This window comes from Bombus fervidus, chromosome 9 (assembly GCF_041682495.2).
Source record: "Bombus fervidus isolate BK054 chromosome 9, iyBomFerv1, whole genome shotgun sequence".
Taxonomy (NCBI): Eukaryota; Metazoa; Arthropoda; class Insecta; order Hymenoptera; family Apidae; genus Bombus; species Bombus fervidus.
The window spans coordinates 12,795,268-12,820,176 of NC_091525.1; the positions used below are offsets into that span (position 1 = coordinate 12,795,268).

Sequence of the window (24,909 nt, forward strand, 5' to 3'; positions counted from 1 at the left end):
TTTATCTCGTTTCCGATCGGTCGAGTTCACGAATGATAAACGCGTACGCCTCGACGTTTCAACAAGGACAGATGTGGTCTCCGACAAAAAGAGGCGTTCGTTCTTCCGCGCGTCGAAGTTCGAAAACGCGTTGCGACGAGTATCGCCGCGTGTCGATATAACGCTGGGTCGACCGACGGTTAAACCGAGAAGCAAGCTAGATCGAGATACGAATTTTCCGTGCTGCGGACTAACGCAGAAAATATCGCGTAGGAAACGCGACGTCGATTGGCGATCGATCGACGGCGTATTGAAAAGCGTCCGTGCGCGAAAGTCGTCGAAAATTAAGCGCCATTCTACGCTCCAACGATCCCTCTTAACTCGTTCGTGTTGCATTTTTATACCTTCGTCCTTTTGGCCCCTTCCCAACGGAGTTTCCAAACGCTCTATCCAGAAAATATGTCGATCCGACCGAGGGTCGAACACGAACGAGTTTTATGCAGAGCAGGAAACTCGGTTTGTAGGCCAAGGTTCGGAACGAACGATGTTTCTTCTTCGTCACAGAGATACAAGGATAAGCGTGTACGCGATAGAACGCTGCACAGAAATCCCTCGTGTCCTTGTCTAATAACGCATTCATATTCGTACGATAAATACGTAAGTGCAACACCCAGCAAACACAACTGCATCGGTGCGCATCGTGCGTGCCTTGTTCGACAAAGACAGAAGGAGCTTCCTTGCGCGGCCTTTCTTCTTCTATTCCCATGTCGCATCCGTTTACACGGTAACGCACGACTCGCCTATTTTTTTTCTCTCGTTACGTTTGATATTTAGCTGCCGATAAACAAATAATTATTGACTCGATCGAGCGATAAACGATCGATCGTGATATTATCGACGCCGTCTCTGCCCGTGCGAAATCTTTGGTGCTACGACTACGATAACGTTATTGACGCAATCTAGCGGACCGCTAACGATCCAGCCGTTTTCGTCTATTTCGTCGAGACCCACCGGGTCCCTCGAATCCTTCCCTTCCGATCGTTCCGGGTAAATCATCTCGAGTCGACGACTTCGTCGTTCACGGGATCGTTTCACCGACGACCACACGACTACCATTGATAGCTGTCCACGATGGATTTGCCGTCGGAGCAAGGGCTCGCGCTGCCGCACCACTTGGTCTCTTTCAGAGGCGGACACGCTGATCCGCCACGGCGTGGCTTTATCGTGATCTTCCGCGTCCTCTGCGTCTCTCCTACGCCGCAGCTACGACTACAGGCGCTCCATGGACCCCATTCTCCGACCTTGCAATCCCTCGGAGGACCTGCGATCATCGAACAACGCCATTAATCATCTTGCAATCGTCTCGATTAAACGGAAACTGGATTTGTCGTGGAAATTAGTTGGTCGAAAATGGGAATTTGCAAATTTATTCATTTAAGAGACATTTGTCAGCGTTTGCCAAGCAAATTAGTCATCAGATGGCTATACGATCTATTTAGCATATCAGTTTACGTATGCATCGTTTCGTACGAATAGGAAAATTCGACGCTACGAAAATGAAACGTAGCGAAGGAAAAGACTCGAATAGAGATTCGACGAGATAAAGCAAGATCGCAATATAAAAATCTATGGACTGAAATAGACGTGGATGAAACAGTTTCGGGAAAAATCGTACAGCGAGGGATTAAATGAACGAGCGTAATTGAGAACCGAGAGATTAGAACAGAATGCGCGCTTGTGTCCGTTTATGACGAGCTTTGTCGCTGGTTTTAAATAAATTCAAGTCGTCAGAAAACAAGCGTTAAACCGGTATTTACACGGAACAGAAGAGATGAAACGAAACGGAAAATATAAAAAGATAATCGACGCGGCGACAAAGACTGCGATTCTAAATGCAGCGAGTCAGAGAGGCGCGAAAGAGAACGTTCTTTGAGCATTTGCGCGGAACACATCGTTGTTAAGCTCTGTTTTATCATTAATTTCCACGAATGAAAAGATCGCATCAACGTGGTCGAGTCATTGTTGGCACGAACCGTGTCACGTAGCTTTTGAAGCAGCGGAGAAAGGTTTTCAAGGAGAAGCTGAATACACAGGACCAAGATCTTCTACTCACGCGTTCTCAAGCGTTTTCCTTTAGACGTTAGTCGATGATGTTTCATTCTGAGCCTGTGCTGACGCTGGGTCGTGATGTCGGTGGAATTCCACGAACGACCAAGATTGTTGCCGCTAGTCGCGTTTGCCATTTTCCTCTGAATATCCTCGAAGATTTGTGCCTTCTGCGCTTCCGCTGTTTGTTTGTACTTTTGATAGTAAGGCCAGCCGATCTTTCCATCGACTTTCGAAAGTTTCGGCGAAGGTGTCGCATTGAATCTGGGTCTTTGTAACGCATACGACGAAGCTATGCTGTCCATGATCGCTGCTTTATTGTCTCGTGGAAGCTCGGTTATCATCTGACCACTTCCGGTCGTCGTCCAATATCTGTAATATACGAGAATCGATCGTTTTATTCCAACATTCTATGGAATTTTTTTCTATAGATTTTTATAATTTATCGTTAATAGACTACGGATACTTTGGCAGATCCGTCCTTTGTAAAGACGATTAGAAAAATGAGATCTGCACAGAAATTTGTTTCGTCTATTAAATTAATACAAGATTCTTACGAATTCTACGAAATTCTATGGAATTACATACGAAAGTATATGTGCCGTTTCGATATATTAACGTTGAGGTTATTAGACGTGTGAACAAAGGAACGCGCGGAGAAATTGTAAGGTGGAAAATATATTTTAATACAGAAGTGTAAATACAAATCGGAATATAATTTGAGCTGGTCCGGATGATCCAGCACGTTAGCAGTGTTACCGTATGACTGAAAACCCTGAAGCTGTGACGCCACCCAAAATCCAGACATCTGGGGACATCGGACATGTCGGTAACATTTAGTCATGCGATAGCAATAAGAAAAGACAATAGCCGGACTCCCATTCATAAGGTATGTGAGTCACAATGAGTAGATAAAAACCCCAGTCCTTTAGTCAGTAAGTCAGTCTGTACTCTGCAGTTAATAAAGTATACGAATGGGCTATTGCTCGTTCGCCTTTTTATAAAACTTCGTTATTTATTACGTGACAAAGCTATCGTCGCCTGTCTACAGTTTATGATCTGCCTTCGTCCCAGTCTTTTGTCTATACGCTGTCGATGACTTCGGTGGTTGAGAAAACTAGAAAATTTAATTTGCTTATGTACGTTATAACCTATTTTCCCGAAGAAAAAGATTCAAACGGAAGAAACGCACGTTTAAAAATATTTGTCCTCCATCTCGTGGCATCATATAAATTCACAATTTCGAAACTTGCTTATATTTCAAAAAGTTGTGCCTGCGAAGAAACTACCAACTTTTCTATTGCTTTACTCTTTCGTCATTCGGCGCATCAGTTCCAAGCCGGTCGCGAACGTATTTAATTATTTCGTGGTTTAACTTCGATAATTAACCGACGAGCTTTTCTGTGTTACAACGCCGCTGGAAAAGTGGCGCGTTTTACGCCAACGGACGAAAGAAAAGTTTATACGCATCGAAATTCCCACAAACTTCTTCCATCGCGTTCCAGTACGAGATCTGTTCAAACAACCGCCGATGCTCGCCGCGTATCAAAACGTATCGGTCGCCACCCGGTCGCTTTCCCACGAGGAGGAAAATTATCGGGAACGGCGTGTCCACGTAGTCAGTCCATCGGTCGTTGCTTGGATTTCTAGACGCGGAGTTTGCCGAAGCGTGGGAGGTGTGGCCCACTCGAAAACAATTTCGAGAGTTGATTTACGAATGCCGTGTCTACGTTTGTACGCGACGAGACCCTTAGTCCGGAGGAAAAACAGAAAGAGAGAAAGAGAGAGAGAGAGAGAGAGAGAGAGAGAGAGAAGAGGAAGGAAGCAAAGAGGTGTCGAGAGAAAAGAGAAGAAGCGAGATTTCTGTTTCACAAACCGAAACTTATTCATCCCGCTTTGCTCGTTCCCCTATCCTTCTACTCTGCGCTCTGGAATTTTCGATCTTCTCGTGTTTCTTAGTATTAGACGATGTCGGTCTTGAGCGAGCTCGAGTTTCCCGACGAGCAACCCAGAACTGAAAATCATCGGCGAAACGAGTTCTCCTCATCGACCAGAGTAGACGGTGCAATCTCACTCGCCGATGGTTGCCCATTCGGAAAATAAACCTAACTCGAGAAGTTTAAGTCCACCGCGTAGCTTTTTCCAATTTACGGGGATCAGGTAGACAGGCAGGCTGACGCGCTGCTGTGTACGTTTTTAATTTATTTCCCTAGCATTTGCATGATTTCAATTTCGTGCGACAATTCCGTCGTGGAGACACTCGCCAGGCCTCGGGATACACCGGCGAATTGGCTCTCGCGAACGGTTCTCGTGGCAAAATCTCGCCTGAGAATTTTGTTTCGCCGGTTTATTCCTTCTCTGATCGTTCGTCGTGAATTACGAGTCGTTCGCTCGGCAGAGGCTCGAAAATAACCGGAGATTCGCCTTTTGAGGCAAGCACTTCGACGCAGCGCAGTCCTTGGAGGATCGATCGAGACGCGATTTTCTCGGTCGACGAGTCGCGACGTCTCGACGAAACGATCGTGTCGTGAAAATGAATTTTTCACACGACGTACGTCGCCAGATAACTATTTCGATAAAAGCACCGCTGCTCGTCGTGGGAAAAAGGAAGATTCCGCGAAGCTCATTTGCGCCGTCCTTGCTATTAATGGTCTCGTTAATATTCAAATTTATTAACGTCGTCGTTATTCGCTTTGCGCGATTATTTATAGTCACGGTGGATCTGGCGCGACTATTTTTCACGCCTTTTTTCGCCTAATCTCCGCCGAGCATCGCAGTACACCGAAGGTTGTGAAAAAAGAACTTGTCGCGATACACAGCGAGAAAATAAGACTAGCGTTCCGTCAGAATTAAATTATTCCCCCGTTCTCCTCCGCTCTGTTGGAAAAGGTACGAACAAACGAAGAGGAAAACGCTCGAAATTTCCGCGGTATTTATCGACGTTAACCGGCATCGAGACACGATCCATCCTTTCGTTTTTCCGAGAATCGTTTCATCCGCGCGACATCAGCGTTGACCCAGTTTTCGCTAATTTCTCGCTGGTTATAACATTTTTAATGCGTTGCCGTACGATAATCTTACCCTCTGTCTTAATTGCCGTGCACATTAAACCGTGGGATGTAAGAAGCCGAGCCGAGAAGCTTTTGGCATAGAAGTATCCTGAGAGCGGCGATAATTTTGCATTTTCTTGGAAAAACCAACTAACGTCAACAACGAAGCTTTCGTGGCTCGTTAGGCTTAGGAAGTTTCTCTTCTTTTATTTCAAGGCGAAACAGGCTGCGAAAGAACAGTTATTTTTCACCGTGTGATGGATGTAAGGTGTAATTTTCTATCGTAAAACTGCGAATATTCGTGCAAATCATCGTTATTGCAAACATTAGCGTGTAACGACGATCAAAAAGTGACAAAATGTCTGAGGATATCGCGCAACTGGTACGAAGAAAGAAAAAAGGAAAAACTGATGCAAAGTTTCGACACGCAACGAGCGTCGAATTTAAAAGTGGAACGTAAAATTTGTTCTCGTTCAAAGTGGCTACAAATGCGCAAATATCTACGGTCAACTTATCGTTTCCAATCATTCTCGTTTTATATCAACGATGATAGTAATGTTCTGGGATTTTTAGTTGGAAAATTAATTCCATGATCGTGACTTTGATGTAGAAAAGCAAGATTGTAAACAGGGTGAGCGTTTCACGTAGGATCCGCGAAACGAAATTACAGCCGGTGGCTGGGACGCGCAACAGCCTGTTCGGAAGTTTGAACCGACCGTTTGATAGGAAAATTGGCCGATGTAGCCAGGGGAGCGTTTTCGAAAACTCGATGGGCGATTTGCTCGCGTAAACGGAAAGGTCAATTAAGCGTAACGTCACCTTCGCGGGTAATTGAAAATATATTTACGAAAGCGCGTTATTATATCTGAATTTGCAATTCAGATAGCTCATTACCGTGCACAGCCGGAGCCTGACAATTTTAAAATGCAAATGCTCACGGAGGCATAAATTCGCGTCCGCCAGCCGACGCTAAATTCCGGTTTCTGCTGCTTTCGACGACTCTGCAAAAAATATGAGGACGTTCGGTGGATATGTCGAGGAAAGTAGTCCATCGCGAAGCTTATAGAATTTTTTCTTTTAGTACGAGCCATCGGCGAATCGTTGTTTGCTGTTTCGCTCGAATATTTCCATCTTTTTCTATTGAAATTCCAGCGATAATTCGTACGTGACGTAACACGCTACGGAATTAATGTTAATTCTGCGAAAAAGCGGAATACGTTTGATAACAGAAACGAATACGATATTCGCGATATTTGATTTGCTGCATCGTCAAAGGACACTCATCACGAGTAGTAATTAATCGTAATCTGATCGAACATTCGCAGGAAAGCTGGCTCTTCTTTACGAAGTAATTGAGTTTCATTCTGTATTCATGGAAAAAGAGCAACCCTTCTAATTTAAAAAGAGTCTCTTTCTCTCTCTCTCTCTCTCTCTGTCTCTGGGAACTGAATAAATAAAGCTGTTTGTTTATGTTGGATCTTCGAATGCGAGGAGCGTCAAGCCGGGACAACCGTCGGTGCCTGAAATTTTTTTTTCAACCACCACAACTGCCACGCACGGTCGAAACCGCGGTTCGTTCGTTATCGTGTTTTTATTTATTCCTATAATATTTACTTTACGGTGTCAATGCTTATTTATGCGATTTAGAAAAGTAGTTGAACATTTACCTTGGAAAACTCTTTACGGGTACGTTATACGTGTTTCATAGAACTTGGTGAAACTTCATTAGCGATATAACGAGACACGACTATCCTTGTTATCTTGATAAAGTTTCAAACAAATCGGAAAATCCACGTAAAAGTTACAAGATATTTAACGTTATTGACGGTAAATTCGCTTAAAGTACATTTACCAAAAGCTACGTTTCTCAATCCGTTTCACCAATACCATCACTGTCGTATCCAATTACGGCAGCGAGGAAATTTCCAACCATTTTATTTTAATAACGCGCATAAATTTCCATATCCGCAAAGACATTTTTACAATAACCGTTCAAATTCTACGAATCGTTGCATCTATCCGTGACATCGTTTTAAAGTTGCCTCGTTTCCCCCCACCCGAAAGCAATAAAAATTCCACATCCACGTTTGACCTAATTTAAATATCTTCCCAAAATCGACCAACATTCCGCAACTATCATTCGTTCCAAGAATTTCTCGCAGAATGGCAACATTCCTCGATCGCAGTAATTGCAACGTTCCTTCGGAAGATAAGTGCGATCGAGTCTGCAATTATCGCGCTTTTCGTAGTCTTACGAACGATCTATCGAATCGGGGCGGGGAAAGGTACGTATCAATAAGGACGCGAGTCGACGAAACGCAAGAACGTCCGAGATTCGATCGCACACGGTGCTATCTGGTCACTCTGGCTTCGAGTGCCGATCGTCGTTTCTGGTAATCGGCCTCGTACCCTCGGGCTTGAATCGTCGGTCTTTCAATCGTATCCCGACGATCATCGTAATCTGCATCTTCGTCTATTTTTCTCTCGTCTCTGTTTTCATCAGCGTCTATTCTCCCATTCGATTGGAAACGGTGCGTACACGTCGTTACTTTATTACCGGTAAAATGCAAGATATGGAGAATCGGTTAGTCGACGAGTTACTGTTCGTTTTCCACTTGGAATCTAGTTCGAGAGCAGCGTAACGAGTGGAGATCCGTAACGTTTGATCAGGATCGAACTAGAGAAGCTTTAAACGTACCTACTATGTATATTTCGGTTTAAGCGCATCGCTAATGCCAATCTATTTCTCTGTAAAAGTAAAAACTGTGATGTTGGAGTACAACGATACTACACGCATAGGCACAAATACTCTTACGCAGACACCTACACAGGCATTTGAACAGCATACTTACACAGGTCATACTCATTACTGTATAGAGAGTGGGGTTCAAAATATTTAAGGGATCATAGGTCACTACCCACGTCTAGTCTGAGAGTAGCTGGCCAACTGTTAACAATCTCCATACGTTGTTAATTATATTACTCGCTTATATACATTTGGTTCTGTAGTTCTGTTTAATAAATATCACTAAATATTATTTTAACATAAACATCGTGTCTTCCACAGATTATTAATCTTAACTTTAAGATTAAATTCTAACATGTAAAATATCCGAGATTCGTTCCGATGGTGCTGTACAGTACCGCTAAAAGCTTGGAACACGTTTTATCTTTAATAAAGTCTCAGAGTTTAACGCGGTTTGCGAACTTTCAACTACGTGTATTTTATAGTACAAATTTCAAAATACGTATCTCATACAGGGGATTAGTTTCTTTGTCGTACAAAGTATCCAGTTAAATGATATTCCTTCGTATCGTCTAACGATTACTTGACTTTCTCTACTTTCCAATACTTTGTTAAGTATTGAGATATGTATAATTTTGTGTGCTAGACTAGATTGACCGCGTAGTAGTGATACATGTATCTGAATACGAGTGTGTGAAAGTATGTGTCTCGAAAACAAACGAATGTAACAGTCGAGTATGGAAGAAAGTGCTGAGAAGCGTTCAAGTGTGTATCCACGAATATCTTTGAAATCCTTTATCAAACGAATCTATAACTATTTTAATATAAATACTAAGTGTAATCATAGTGTTCCTTTGCCATTATTTCGGCATTTAAGATCCAAAATTATCAACATTAAGAAACCGTTTAAACGCGTTGCACGGAAATTAAGCACGTTAAAGAGATACGGATAGAAAGATGATTCTTCTTGTTAAACTGTGTCCGATTCAGAAATCTACTTAACGCTTTATTTTACGATCTCGCTATACTTTCCTCACCTGCCATAATTCGCTTGGAATTCGTCGTTCTAATAATCGGCAGCATCTTCTTTTTCGCGATTACGTTTGAAAAAGGAAAGTGGGTCGCTCCTAGGATATTGTACGCAGTATTATTCAATATAGCTTCGTAGTTGGCCAGCGACACACTTCTTTTTCAACGTCGAGCGACATTGTTCGGGGTAGCCGACATCTATAGAAACGTTTCTAAAGCTGTTTCCTCGATGAGCTGTTGCACCTGTCGTGACAGCTTCTCTATGGAACTTGTCATTAACGTTCTGTACACGCAGAAACACGCGCTCAAGTAAAATACATAAGACCGTGGCCTTTAAAATACGATTCGGCAATTTCGGTATTTTTATTCCGAGACTAGCGAGACGAAAGGGCAACTCTCTCGACCGATCGATCAAACTGCGAAAAAACGTTGGTTCAAGATCGGTGATCGGTTTTTCACAGCGTAGATTGAAAAGTTTCGAGGCTGTGCAGTACGGCATAAGCTTGATCAGGCGTTTCACGTTTTCCAGGCATCGAATTCAAGGTAGCTGCGTGTATATGCCGGAAAAAAGTAAATTCGTCTGCACGTTGTTCCAATTTGGTTAAAAGTTTCGCACCCGAAGCAACGTATTTTACGCTTGTCGTTGGTCTGCAGCAACGTTGGTCGCAGGTATCACACTGTTTCGACGAGGGGAGTTGAAACAATTGCCCGCAGCTCGACTGAAAAATTTATTCCACCGATCGATACAGCGTTTTCCTCCCAATAACGTTTGTATCGCGATTCTCTGGTTTATTGATTCCAGTCGATCTAATTGTCGAATTTTTGCTGTTTTGAGATTTCCGCAATACGCGGACACATGGTGGACGAAGGGTGTTGAACTGCTGACATAGACGCGAAGGATATAGACATTTTCCAATCTGTAGATCTAAACGATACGGTGTGACGGAAGAAGGGAAAGTCAGTTACCGTCTGTCAACCGATTAACACGTATTGATACGTTCTCACTGTCACGAAGGATTTGAGTGTCCATCACAGATTATCTCGAATTTAGAACAATTATTTTAGAATTAATCGTTCTTGGAATCAAGTTGTCTGCCCACTTCTACTTTTCATCTCGAATAATTTACACGTTAAAATGTCGTACAGGTGAAAATTCGACGAATATCCTTGCCAAGTTTAAGCTTATACGAGAAAATTATTCGTGACAGTCGATAACAGAATTTTGATATTTTTATTACAAATCTTCCAAACTTTCTTCGTCGATAATGTATTTAACAGAACAAAATCTAGCAAATATTATCGACCCGGGATATTGAAATCTTGGAAGAAGGAAACTTAAATTCGCGTCGACCTAGCGATTTAGAAAACGGAACGCGGACCTCTGCTTTCGTAAAAATGAAATTTCATCGACTTTAATCGATAATTTGCACGTGGAACGTTATGTCGAGTGGTCGCGATTCGATTCGACAAGACGAAAGACTCTGGTCGTGCCTGTCGTACGGAGACCTTGATTCGATAAAAATTGCTATCCCCGAAAAAGGGACGGTGAAGCGAACGAAAGATCGGAAAGGAAAGCGAAGATGGAGGAGAGTGGAAGCGAGGTAAAGTATAGGGGAAAGTATAAAGTAAGGGAAAAGTTACGACGAGATCGTTCGTTTCGAGATGATCGTGTCGGCGGACTGGCCCGGGCCGGATATTACGACGATAAGGGCACTCTACTTTGTACTGGGAGTATCGCAGAAATTGCCACTAAGAATCTGCCAAGTCCGCGAAAAGTAATATCGTTATCGAGCATCAGATGTCAAATGTATACGCTGACCCAAGAGAATCGACGGCCGGAAGCGCATCTGATTCGCGGTCGTCTCTTATTGCATTTTCATGGGTTTCGTTTTACGGCGGATAAATAGTATCCGCAAGAATAATATCCGGCATAGACGATGGAAGTTGGCGGTCGTGTGTTAAACGGATCGCACGAAAATATACGAGACTTATGGTCTACCTGTTACGAAATAGTTTCACAAGCGTGTGCACCGTCTTCGTAAATCGATACGAGAATGTTTCGCACGTGCACTTGGATAAATTCGTTCGCCACTCTACTTTAGTCTCGCTTTTAACTGGTATCGTACAAATGAAGATACATTTACTTTTGGGTAGTCGTAAGGTGGAAAATTCGTTTAGCAGGGTAAAAGCGTGCGTCGTATTTATCTTCGTAATTAATTCGACAGATTACTTTCTATCATATCGAAGCGTTTGATAAAACAGAAACTCGTTATCAGATACGTCTGGAAATGATCGAATATCGCGGTTAGAATTACGACTCGCAGATTACAACTTGAGAACAAAGTTACGACGGTGTTTATGATTTCCGGCGTGTTTCGAGACTTTACAGTTACACGTTAAAGCGTGTATAGCTTTCGTTTCGCGTTGCATGAGTTCGTCGAGCGTTAACGCACGCATTCCGGATAAAACAGCGAAACGCGGGTGTTGCCGGTCGATCGCGTTTTACGTGTTTACACAGCGCAATTACTCTAATTCGGCAAGCGCCTAGAGAAATACCAGGTCAGATTTCTCAATGGGGTTAAAAGGGAGGTTGCAGTGAAAAATTTGCCCAACTTTCAGGAAAGTTTTTCAAATGCCTGAGCTACGTGAGAAAGTAGAGGGAAATAACGATTCTGCGTGCATTTCTCGTTGCACAAAGCCAGCTCGCCAGCGGGATTGCAGAGATGGGGAAAGATGAACTTCCTCTATGAAACTGGCCCAGCTTGATCGTAAAAGTTAAAGAGAGAAATAGAGCGAAAAACGAAAAGTGGAAAGGAAGGCCAAAGGATTTCGTAATGATACGAACGGGAACGAGAGGTAGAGCAGAATCGCGGTTACAAAAGCCAGAAGAACGTAAGATAGATATTATCTACGAAGAACCTTGGAAAGGTTAAGAAACTATCTCTTCTCGCTCTTTGCTTTTTCTCTACGATGTGCTATTTCAAGTTCTCCTATCCTGTCTGGACATCGTCACACGTTTGTTAGTCGACCAGATTCGACTGTTCTTTATGCGAGTATCAAACTCGACTGTCATATTTTCGTATCTTTTAACGTCGGTACGTCTGTCGATATTGTTTTTCGCCAACAACTAGATTCTCTTGTCCCACTCTATCGCCAACTATATACTCGAAGGATTTTCATTGTCGTCACGAAATTTTGAAATCGTCCCTCGTGTTTCGTATTTCCTGGTCCCTTGCTATTCGCGTTGCTAAGACAACTGGAGAAGAGGAATTCGATAAAAACGAACGAGCGAGCAACGTACCTGTATCTCTGAGTGTCCATTTCCTTCCGTTCCTCGGCGATGGCCTCGTTCAGGTCCCTGTTCGGGTCGATCCCCCTAGGGGTCGGACTGTTCGCTAGTAGATTGTCGTTGCTGACGAACTCCACCTCGACGTCGTCTTCGTGATAAGTTTCGGTTAGCGTGTACTCTCGCAGCTGTAACGCACGAAGAACGTGGTGAGTACGAAGAACGTCCTGAGATACGATTACGTGGAATTATAATACCAAGCCACGTTCTTTCCACGAACGTGGATTTATAGTATCAACTAGCGTATTTCGATCAGCTGTATCAATCCACGAGAAAGAAAAGCGAGAAATTACATTTTTTCCAAATTAAGCTTGTCATTTGTATGTTCGCGATCGCGTATAGCCCGTATTACGTAGCAAATTGCGAAGCAGATTCAGGAGCACAGAGCTCCGCTGCTATTTCTTCGAAAGCGGGTTCGTAATAAATTTGCGACACGGTCAGATATACGAGAATATGGTTACAGTGGCACTAAAGCAGCCGTTGGTAGCTGGTGCAACTAGCGCGCGCTATGTTGCTTCGTTATCGGTTCAGAAATTCGTATCGACGCAACGGGATCCAATAGCCGGATTCAAGTTGGGTTCAGCGTCAAACTTGGGCATTCTCGGGCGACAAAGCTCGTTTAAATTAGCCGATAATAACGTCGGGTAATAGCTACGCGAAATAAACGGAACACGAATGGCGAATTGCTCGACGTTTTATAAACGTCCTTGAAATTCCATTTCGCATACGTTATAGAGAAATTGGGAAACTCGATAGGTATATTGGTGGAATACTTCTGAATTGAATATCCACGTTCGATACGATTAATACGCGTGTGCCGAGTATCGGTAACGAGAATGGCAGATTTTCACGAACGTTACACGATCTCGATACGAGACAATGCCTTGGCGTCCGATTCATTCGGATTCACGAGTACGTATGAAACTCAATTTCGCGCGTCGGTCGCGGAAATGCTTGGCCAACGTTGTCGAATGAAATTTTCAAACGCGACAATCCAACCGAGCCACCAGTCTCGAACTGCGTCGAGTTTCCACTCCGTGATTAGTTCTCTGCCGCGGAGGATATCCCGAGGGACGTACATCGACGAAGTATCGGGTCCACAGTCGCGATTGATCAGGTCGATCGGTTCAACCGGATTAAAGGGAACGAGACTTTATGGCGGTTCCGTGGGCATGTGCCTTCATTCTGCTTCCACGTTTCTGCTCTGCCATTCTCCGTGGCTCGTCCGCGCTTTCTTTTTCATTCAGCGGGAGAAAAGCGAGCCGGATGACAGGCTGCTTTTGTCGAATGTGTACCGGAAGCCGACCAAAAAGCGGCCAAAAGTTCGCTATGGTTATCGAGGTGAACGCACGCCGTGAACGGCATAAAAGACGGTACCTGGCACGCCGATAACTTTGAATATTTTTCTCTATCTTATCGGAACGCCTTCCATATCCTACTAGGGCTGATAGATATGGGACAGAGTATTCTTGCCACGTGTTTTCCTACGTGGAAGCGAGTAGACATCCGATTTTATGAAATATTTCTGGGTTTTTGTGCTGCTGGAAAATGGCAATTCGATAAGGCTGATATCTCTCACGATACAGCGAAACTTTTAAATTAAAGCGTCGTCGTGCAATCGGATTTCTTTATCGGTTATTTTCTTCCATTTAAAACATCGCTACGTAATATCCTTACGCGAAGATACACGATTATATACAATTGAAATATTTTTGGCACAATCGTCGTTTTACGCATCCCCTCTGTAGGAAGGATTTAGAGTTTTGTTCTTTTTAGAGAGGGGAAGTTAAAGAGAGAAAGGAAAAAGGTATAAACGTTTCAAGATATCTTCGAAGAAAAACGAATTTGAATTCTACGATATCGTGAGATTGTAAGCGTGGAAGCTGGAAGTTAATGTAACACGATACACGCTAATTGCGCGTGTCCAGGTGACGCGTAGATTAAATGAATTAACTTTATCGCAAAAGGGAAATTAGAGCCGTATCGTATCCTAGAACGCGGCAAGATAATTACACACCGATAAGGTCTTGTCAACGAGCGACAGAAAAGGATCAAATAGAATAGCGACGAAACCTGTTCTTTTATCTCCTTCACGAGTTTTCGAGGCTGATACGATGTCGAAGTTGCAGCTTCCTCTGGAACCTACCCACTGTCGGAGCTTTGAAACTGGGCCGAGCGCTAATTAAGGTCTAATTAATTGTTTCACGTACGGTGGCAGCTTCCAATTATGGTTTCCAATCGATTATCAGCGTCTGTGGCAAAAGTACCGGGTTTCTATCGAACGAAACACGAACGCTAATAGCAAAAAAGGAAAAGAAGAAGAAGAAAAGGACAAAACGAAGCGAAAAGAATTTCACGGTCCTCGGGTATAGACGAATCTATCAGGTTGTTCAAACAACATCGCTCGCTTCCCACTAGCTATTTTTTACAAATATCATTATTGAGATACGTGTAATTTTGTGTGTTACGCTAGGCTGGAAGATGGAACCCCGCTGGGGGTAACCATCCACATGCTATATTTTTATTCTTTAAGCTATAATATTTTACCAAATGTCCTTCTGGACAAATTGTAAAAATTCAAACAAATAATCAGTAAAAAAAAAAAAAAAAACGCTAGGCTGGCCGCGTAGTAGTGACACGCATTTATGAGTACGAGAGTGTGGGAGTGTGTGCACAGCATCTCGTAAAACGTATTGTTAAAGTGATCGCCACTTCTAAGAAAACTCTACGTCTGGTCTTCGGTTTTCTCAAGCGCCGAGGTCATCGATAGCGCATAGACAAAAGAATGCGTCGATGACAAACCATAAGCGGTACATGTGCGACGTTGACTTCGGGGTTCATTTAGTCTCAGGGTAACATTGTTAGCGTGCGGATCTGGACCAGTTTACATTGTATTCCACACTTTGTACTTTAATATCCACAATATATATATACTTACAATACCTTACAATTTACCCACGCGTTTCTGTAATTCCACATACATCAAATAACCTTAACACGTATGAATGCAACTGTTTCGTTGGTAGTGCGGATAAAGAAGATGATGAGACAAAGAGAGTGCAAACATGTATCGACGGATATCTTGTAAATCGCATATTAAATAAATCTAAAACTATTTTGATATCAATTCCAAGTGTAATCCAAGGGTTCCTATACATTTATTTCGGCGATTAAGATCAACGATTCTCAACAATCACAGGTGTGTCATTTGCGTTAGCTACATAGAGGGGTTAGGTGATCAACGGAGCATCGACCGATGAAAATATTTAATAATCCGACAAGGATTATTTACGAGACTCTTATCATAACGTAGAATATACGGATTCGTTATAGCTCGTAGTTTCAAACAAGATAACGAAGGGTTTAACAAGTCTTTTAACGATTTTGCAAGCTTTATCCGAGTTTCCGCACGTATACTAATGCTTGCGAACGGAAGTACGCTTCGTTGATTAAATATGTAGATCTTATGCGAACTTCTAAGACAGCTCGATAGTTGAAAAGAGACTAGACCGAAACAGGAACGAGGAGACCAGTCCGTTTTCCTTCCTCTAATACGCTTTTCAAGATACTTCCTAGGATCAGCCAGTTTCTCCTTGTAAAACGAGGACGCTCGATTAGCAATAATCTCTAATTAACATCGTTGTTGGAAAGACGATCGTCCAATTAATCGGTAACGAGGCTCGAGTAGGTCGTCAGACTCGCGTAATTTTGCAATAAGAGCGCCAACTTTCTCTGCCTGGATATCTCATACTCGGCGGAAAAGAATCTAATAAAGCGTTATACTCGGGTTCGCCAATAACGTTAGGTACTGGAGAACGCGTTCTGAACAAACCTCTTCCGTAAACTCAGGGAACACACGTTACCAGAGTTCTACTTTCTCTGGAAATATGTACGTAACGGAATGTGGATGGCAGCCGTGAAAATTTCCAATTTCACTGGATAACTCGCCCGCATAGATAATGGCTGGGATCCTATGATCGAGTTCGCTAGCTATCCATTATCCCAGTTCACCGAGTCTTTTGAAATCCGAATACACACGCGCGACTCAACCCATGCAAACAAGTACCATCGACTGATTTCAGTTGTTTCACAACCGTTGTATGCGAGCTGCGTGCATCGTTTTTGTAGTCGTGGGCGACTATGACAGGAATTCGTCGTCGGAAGTTGCGTCGCGCGTAAATCTCTGTAGGACTCGACGTCGAATTAACGCGACTGTAAACGTGACGGGTGTCGTGACGACCCTTAGCCTCGCAGGTGAATAAAGAACGGAACAAAGAACTTGTTCCGCCTTTGTCTCGTTCGACCGCAATACCAGTACACAGCCAGATAGTAACGAACAGCAGAAAAAGAGAGAAACTGTACTTCTCGATCGGTTCTCTTTTACTCGCGCGAATTTGGTAGACAGAAGCAAAGCATGGACGAAAGTTGGTCGCGCTTTCTTGTTACGAGACCGAATCTCCTCTCTTTCGTCCGTGCTTTTCTTTTTCCCCGTTACGGTCGGAAGTGAACGAGGTTCGACGGACCGAAAGGCTAAGGGTGGCTGGTCAGGGAGAAAGGGAAGCCGCGAATGGAGGTTGTGGCTGGTGGCACCGGGTCGCACCCAACCGAAACGTACCTATCTGTACGACTGAGAAAATTACCTTGTATATACATTGCATGGCTCGCGGTAATATCTTTTTCTATATGCAATTCTCCCTATGCTTTGCGCACACCGATGCTCTCTTTTGCCTTTTCACGCGTTTCGCTCTCTCGCTTGCTTATTTCGATCCGCCGCCTTCTTCGTCTCTTTCTCTCGTCGCGTGATCCTTTCGTCTCTTTGGAGGAACGACGTGACAATAAATGCACGGGATTCTTTCAGCGTAGCTGTTCGTAAGTGGAGACGGCTCGACGCCAGGGAAGCCAGTCGATTCACGCTTATTGTAAGTCGAATACCTTTTTTTAATTACGAAACGAGGGAGTAACGCGCGTGAAAATTCTCGAGAGAAAGGCTCGTTAGCTATCGGATTTTGTAGAATGTCATCTACGAAACGTAAGGAAAAATACGTTTGATTTTTTGACGAAGCATTGCCAACTGTTTTTGTCTTTCATATAGAAACAATTTTAGTATCCAATTGATCAGTGAATTACTAAAACCGTGTCTTAGTTCATTAGGCTCGTCGAGTTCTCTGCAAAAGTTCTGATTTCCACTTTCTTGAGAAGTATCGTTCTCAGAAGTAGCAGTTATATTTTACCTGCTAGGTACATCCTTGATTCTTTGAACCGAATTTTTAAAACCATGTTGTATCAAAGTACAGCCGAACGATCAAATAACGTTAAAATCAGCGTAGCGTTAACGAAGACTTGGAATCTCTAGAACGCGTAGAAATCACGAGGCAAAATGTAACGCGTGCGTAAACCGAAGGTGGTTGCTGTATCCTGCGTTTGAAGGGAACCGGTTGATCTGTGAGAGCGAGGAGAAAAGAACGAAAAAAAGCTCGGACCAGAGCGAAATAGACAGAGTAAAAAGAATCGAAGAGGACGAAGCGCGTGGAGTATAAATTTCTCGCGTATTTGCGAGCGGTACATTTACGCGTTCATTAGCTCGGGGCTTCGGTGAACGAGAGTGGCGGAGGAACTGGTAACGTAGAGGGCAGAGAGCAAGGGGTTGGTTGGCTTCGGGGCGTAAACACAAATTTGAAAATTTTCTCCCCTCCTGGGTCCCGTGCAAACGACACTTCCTCGTTCATTAACGCTCCGTGTCGCGCGAAACCTAATCTACACGAATATACATCGGCTACACAAAAACGGTCACGCAAAACCAATGGATCGTGCAGGTGGCCTCGGTTCATCCTGTTGTAACAAACGAGAGAGAGAAAGCGTAACGTTGTACCGCTATTTACCCCTCGGCAACTCGAACAACTCGCATAAATTTCGACGATCAGTTTTTGGGTCGGCGGCCGCCCAGCGAATGACCCTTCCACGTGCTACTTTCTCGTTGTAACCTTCTCGTTGTTGCTGCTTTTTCAACTGCCGACGAGCACCGGAGATGCGAGAGATTGGAATGCAAATTGCTTTGCTGCCAGCCCCTTTTATCCGAATTTCGCGATATTTTCTTTAGCCAGATTCATGGTTCCAGCCTTTTCTTCTTTCTCTTTTAATCAACCCCGAGACACGGTTATTTGGTCGAAATTTTCTCCAATCGTCTCTTGTTGACGGCTGTTGTTCGAACGTACCGAGACATCTTCGAGTCGAAGCGAGATCTATCGATCATCGTGGCTGTTTCTCATCGATCGAAGCGTTTCCTTAATCGAAGGGTTCGCAGTACTAAGAAGACAACTTCGATCGTACTTATGGGAAGAAAAAGAGAAGATTAAAGATATACCTGAAAATTGTTGCCAGTTCAGGTTTGCTCTATATATGAAAAATGCTAAACACCAGCCACCGATTTATGGATTTATAAACCTTTCTTTTAGCAGGTTCCCTTTTCGAATCTGAGCTAACTTGTTTATTATCGCGCACGAACCATTTAATCGTTGGTATACGAAACGAGTAAAGTCCAATCGCTTCTATATTTCGCTCTTCCCTTTGCTTTACGAGAGCTTCCGATACTCAACGATATTCCTTTGTTCGTGAAATTCGCGAAAGCAAAGTTTCGCGCAGCGTACACTCGAAGATTTCAGAACTCGTAAAGTTCCACTTTTCGATATTCGCTTCTATCGTATGGACGTGCGCGAAGTCCATCGAATGGACAGAGAAATTTCATATGAACCGCGATGCAGATACGATGTTTGGTATGCGCACTATGGCGCTTCTAAGGGTAATTCTCGAAGCTGTGCTCGCTTTCGGATTTTGCGGGTGAGAACGTTTCGTTTGTTTTAACACCGTGTTCCGGAAATTCGTAATAAACGTGCAACACGTGACCACTCTTCGCCCGATGAATTTTCAATGCACGCTGAACCTGCAGCCAGACCAGGGTTTACGTAATAATACTATTACTAGGCATTTATACGGCTTGTACGAACTGTTCAAATAGAGGGAATTCTGCGATATTATAAATTATGCAGTTTACGTGTCCTATTGTCTCTGCTAGAACGAATTAATAATTTGTTGCCGAGCAAAAACGAAAACCACTTTCGTGCCTGTAGGATTCTGCTTAATTTGGCGATAGTCTACCGTTTTGTTTATCGCGTCATTAAGCGTTCCAGGGATAAATCCTTTATGTATATCAATGTTATTGTGCCAGCCTCTAGTACGCTCTTAGTCTCGTTCATTCCCCTATTGTAGGAATTTTTATTATAACCGCTAACCATAACCATTTTTAATATACATACACAACACACAGAAGGGTGGATGATAAGAATATAGAACAGTTTCGACCGCGAAATAAAACTGCCGTAGCTTTTAAAATATACAGTACGATATAGTGCAAGATAAAACAGTATGGAAAAATTATTCAAAAGCATGATATTAAATACAATAGAATTAAATATACAATTTTGGTTGCAATCTTCTACAGCAATGCATCTTTATACGAGTATGAAAGCTAATTTGTCAAACGTTGCGGTCTTTGTTTTAATAGAAGAAAATGGATCGCACGTAATCGAATAAAGCGATATGAAGCAAATAATAGGAAGAATCGTGCATCTGGTATTTCCGTATAAAACGAAAGAAACTTTGGGACAAGCCAATAGTTGTAGCACTCGAAATCCAGTCGTTCGCACTAAACAATCACGCGAAATCCTCGTACCAACGCTATCAACCAATCCGCGTACCCTCCATTTGAACGATATCCCTTTGAAAGGGCCACCCTTTTTTAAGCACGAACGAATGCTCGTGAATTTTCATTTTTCCCTTTTCGCAAACAATCCTTTTCTGCTTGTCCGACCGCGAATTTCCATCTGCCCCGAACAGTCCCGCGTTTCAGAATCTGACTACGGGGGTGAGAGGGTGTGCGTGAATCAAGCTCATGGTACGCGGCAACACGAGTTTCGGCAGTGTTATTACTTCCGGAACAGGGGCGCAACGCGTTGCGGCCGGGTATCGCGCTCCTCGAAAGGTGGTTTGCTCTGCTCGAACGACGAAGGTGCATGTCGCTGGATCACGTGATCCTCGGTTGCGCTTCGAGAATTCAAAATTAGACGATGACGCACGTGTGTAACGTAGAGGCCAAACTCGTCTTTTCCCGAGCTTTCTCCGCATCTCTCCGGAACTTCCTCTCTCTGTCTCTGTCTGTCTTTCTCTCTCTCTCTCTCTCTCTCCCCGGATGAACTACCACCGTATCCTCTGCTGGTTCGCCCCACAACTGTTTGCATCGTCGTCAACCGGAAACTTATTCGCTTATAAAGGTATCTGTAACGAATTTTGTCAACCGCATTCCCGGACATTTATTTACACGGGGAAAAACTTGGTTTTCGTAGAAACTGCTTCTACCATTGACTTTATAATAGTCGCATGGTTGATGAGAAAGGGAACTTCGTAGCAAGTAAACAGAAGCTTATTAAGTACGGTAGCAAGATAATTTTCCCCAGTGTTGAAGGGAGAAAGAGCGTTTTTTTAGCTACGTTTTATCATCTTAACCTACTTGCCATGATAACGGTTTTTTATTTTCATTAACAGACTATGCACTTTTTACGCGCTTATGAGAAATTTGAAAGTGAAAAGCAGGATGCAAATAATTTATAAAGATGTATAAAGTATCCAGAGTATAGTAGTTTCTATAACATTTAGTAAGCATTTGTGGCAAGTTGTAGAAAACGTGGAAACTGGTCGCCTTAATAGAAAATTATTTTGAGTTTGAATGCATAAAGAACAAAATAAAATTCATTATATTATTCTTTTAGTTATCGTTGCGAAAGTCATTACATCAAAAATATAACACGAAGTAGGAATTTTTAAAAATAAAATTGCAAAACCAGCCGATTTGACCGTTGTGGTAGTTTTAGAGTTAAAATTATATTCATAAAAATGCGAATTTGTATAGAAATCCGTAGTTTGCCCATGAAAATTGCCAGTAAGGCTTTGATACACGATGCGTCATGTACATCATTCATTACGACCAGACTATATTTGTTAGTAATATGAATTTATTAGTCGCTCGATATTGGCATGATCTAGCAGCAGTGACTTTCACCAGAATCGTCTCCAATGGGACGGTCCGAATTTGTATGGTTCTCGTGGCGGTTTCAACCAGGCCGAATAGTTGGCTGATTGACTTGCAAAGTTGAAACGTTTTCGATCAGGCTAATCGTGTTATCCGCGGAACGAGAGTTATTTCCCATATTCGTGGGAGTTGGATGCAAACCGATACACACGTAACGATGCTCCAACTTTGTTGGTGCTTGGAACATAATGTAACTACACACGGGGGCTTATACAAGTTTCCAGTTTTCGTACTGCACCGTGTATCTTGCAATAAGTACCTTAACTATCGAAGAATTGCACAAAGAACGAGAAGAATGCAAAGAGTTCGTATTTTACAGATCGAAAACCTTTCGCCCTGATTGGCGGTTTCAATGGTTTTGGTAGTCGGATTTTTAACTTGCCGTAAGCTGCTTAGTTGTTAAGGAATTAAGCAAAGAACGAGAGGAATGCAAAGAGAATTGGTATTTTAGAGATCGAAGCTTTTTCGTGTTGGTCGATGCTTCGAAAGAGGAGCTTCGCCTATGTTCCCTCGTGTAAGTAATAGGTATTACGTATGGTGTCAAGTTTTACACAATTTTACACGAAATGGCCAGTAAATGGTTACACGAGCGTTTCGTATTTTACCATAGCCGTTGCTGTAAAATTATCTTTCCGCGTGTATTAATTTTCGCGCAATCGCGCATTAACACGCTCGTCTGGCGTTACGGACAACGCTTTCGTCATGCAACGATAATGGCTCGTTATTATCGATAAATATTTGAGTGTTTTTACTGATAATTACCATAACCAAGTGCTGCAGCCGATGATCGAGTTCGATGACGCAGAGTAATCGAAATAATAAGGACGAGTTTCGCGAATGTTGTTAAACCCTTCCACGCTGTTCTACGTATCAATGAAATTTCCAGATACTTCGTGTAACACATACGCTATATACACGGAAACGTTTATGGTAATCGTTCGTACACTTTCGTCAGCTATAATACGTCCGTAATAAACTAAATATCAAAGTCTCCGAAAAACAGGAAATATTTTCATCCGTGTCGTAAACTTTGGAACGTGCGCTGCTAAACAAATGTCGATTCGATTCGTTTCCATTCGTTTGTGCTCGCATCGACTGTAGATCCGTTACGAAACTTCGAATCGAATACCTCGAAATTGCATGGAACGCAGTCTCTCAAAAGTTTTCATTCGATTTCGCGCCGATGATTCTGCCAGCGGATAAGTAGACGATCGTGCGACCGAGTTCTTCAGGGAAATGTAAAAATAAGGAGTTTCTATAAGCCGGAAGTATAAATCCATCGAGTAACTGGATGTCGTAAAAAATTTTTATACGATCTCTCCGCTCTTCGCTAATCCGGTCCGCTTCGTTTAGAAAACGACGTTGCATTAGCGCAATCAACCTCGCTGCTCTTCATTTGCATAATTCCTCGCCGCTTCTCGCGATGGGTTTTCACTTCGAAAATGAATTTTTCTCCGAGAACCAACTTCCCAAGAAATTTCACTGGTACACAAAGTTCCGTGCACGCGGCTCTGGGACCAACTCGGGCGCATTTTTTTCACAGCTTGTGTCATGTATCGTAGATTTCTTTTTTTACCACGCCATTTAACTTCCATTCTCTTTGACGAATGGTTCTATTTACCGTTTCGACGGAAGAACTAATTTTGTAAGAGAAGACTATCGATGTTAAGCAACCTATTTAGCGATGGAATATATTACGTTGCTCGTGATTGACCGAGAATTTCGGTTGATTTGTAGCAACGGTGTTCGAATTTGATCAGAGCGTGCGGATTAATGGCGAATTAATAATTAGAAGCAGCAATTGCTACCCTTTCATCGAATCGGTGTAAATTTAGATTATCCAGTTGAAAGACGGTAATAATATATTTGAGATAGTTAAATCATTTTATTTGAATTACCATTGCAAGTTCTCTAGGATTTGATTTAATTAAATCAATTTAACGTGCAATGTAAAATGTAAAACGTGGAATTTTATATAATGCCTAGAAAATTTGTAGAATGCGCGTCGTTTTCGGCTAAAGCATGAAACGTCCGTGCTACTTTAATATATTTTATAGTTTTTTTTCTCCTACGCATTGTATATACAATACCTAAAGAATATATAGAACGAGAAGTAATATTTAGACGAAGTACGAGAAGAGAGTTATGAAAAAGCCTTTAGAAAAAGAAGTAAAATGCAAAGTAAAGCACGAGACTTTCTTACTGGAAGAAAAGGACGGTAATTGTGCATAAAAGGGTACACTTCGCTGATTTCGACGAAATTCAAGTATGTTGTAAAATTCAACATTCCGAACAACTTTTTCCTACGTCTTAGTCTCCGAGACATTGGGAAAACGCCGTCACTACCACCGCCACACCAAATTCTACGTATAATTGTACGTCCGTGACAGCGTATGCGTTAGTATCGGTCTTACGGCGTTCGAATAATTTATTTTTATTTTACATTTATAGATTTTTAAAGCGTTTTACGCATTGTAGGTATTGAGATAAGTATAATTTTATGTGCTAGACTAGATTAGCTGCGTAGTAGTAATACCTGTATGTGAACATCAGCGTGTGGAAGTATGTGTCTCGAAAACAAACGAATGTAAACTGTTCAGTTTTAATATTCTGGTATGGAAGAAGGTGAGACGCGTGCAAGTGTGTATCGACGAATATCTTTGAAATCGTTTATCAAATAAATATATAATTATTCTAACATAAATTTTAAGTGTAAATGTAGCGTCCCTATAGCATTATTTCGGCTATCGAGATCCAAAATTCTCAACAGTCGGTAACGTGTATATCGCGTCAAAAATAAGTACGTGTCGGCATACCGCGGAACAGTAGTACAGGCGATTGAATGATTCGCGATAGACGAGCAATTCCGAGGTCTATCGAGGCGAGTTAATCGATCGAAACAACTCACGTGGTGAACACGATTATTCGAGAAATGTTTTTTTTTTTGCCCCTCTGGCAGAGGTTTTCACCGAAGGAAAAAAAGGTTCGTGATTCGGTTACAACGGCGGCGACTGTGATCGGAAAGTTCGATCACGAACGTGAGCGCAAGGGACGGAGGGTAGAACAGCTGGTGGAAAATTTAGTTTGCGAATAACTCGAATAACTCGCATAAATTTCGCCGTTCGGTTTTTGGACACGCTCGTCGGTCATCTGACATTAACAATTTCTATTCCGAACTTGCACCGGTCACGAGCTTTAGTTTTCCAACTGGAAAATGCGATATGCAGTCGAAATGAGACGAACGATTCGACGAATACGCCTCTATAGAGTCGATGCACGTGCGATCGTGTGCTGCAGATAACTAGTTTCGACAAAACTTTCGCCTAGCTAGGCTCATTGATTTTGATTTTAAGCTCTTTGATCCAAAGTTAGTCTAAACTTTGGAGGAAACATAATATTTCCAGCAGATAAAAACGCGGAATTTCCATTTAATATCTCAAAGAGCCTTTTGATTCGGAGTATCGCTTTTTAGGCTTATTTCAAATTCTACAACATTTTTTGGCACCAGCTTCTA

At 42.6% G+C, this 24,909-nt stretch overlaps 1 protein-coding gene across 1 annotated transcript in view; it reads right to left on the minus strand.

Annotated features, from left to right (window-relative positions):
* Window positions 1-578: 578 nt before the first annotated feature.
* Window positions 579-24,909, minus strand: part of LOC139991015 (spondin-1) — a 196,266-nt gene continuing 171,935 nt past the window's right edge. Inside the window, exons 5-7 of the mRNA XM_072010770.1 lie at window positions 12,212-12,384; window positions 2,093-2,457; window positions 579-1,300 (exon numbers count right to left, since the gene is read on the minus strand). Of these exons, the coding sequence (XP_071866871.1) occupies window positions 1,089-1,300; window positions 2,093-2,457; window positions 12,212-12,384 (750 nt within the window). The 3' untranslated portion in view covers window positions 579-1,088. The remainder of the gene's footprint in view (window positions 1,301-2,092; window positions 2,458-12,211; window positions 12,385-24,909) is intronic.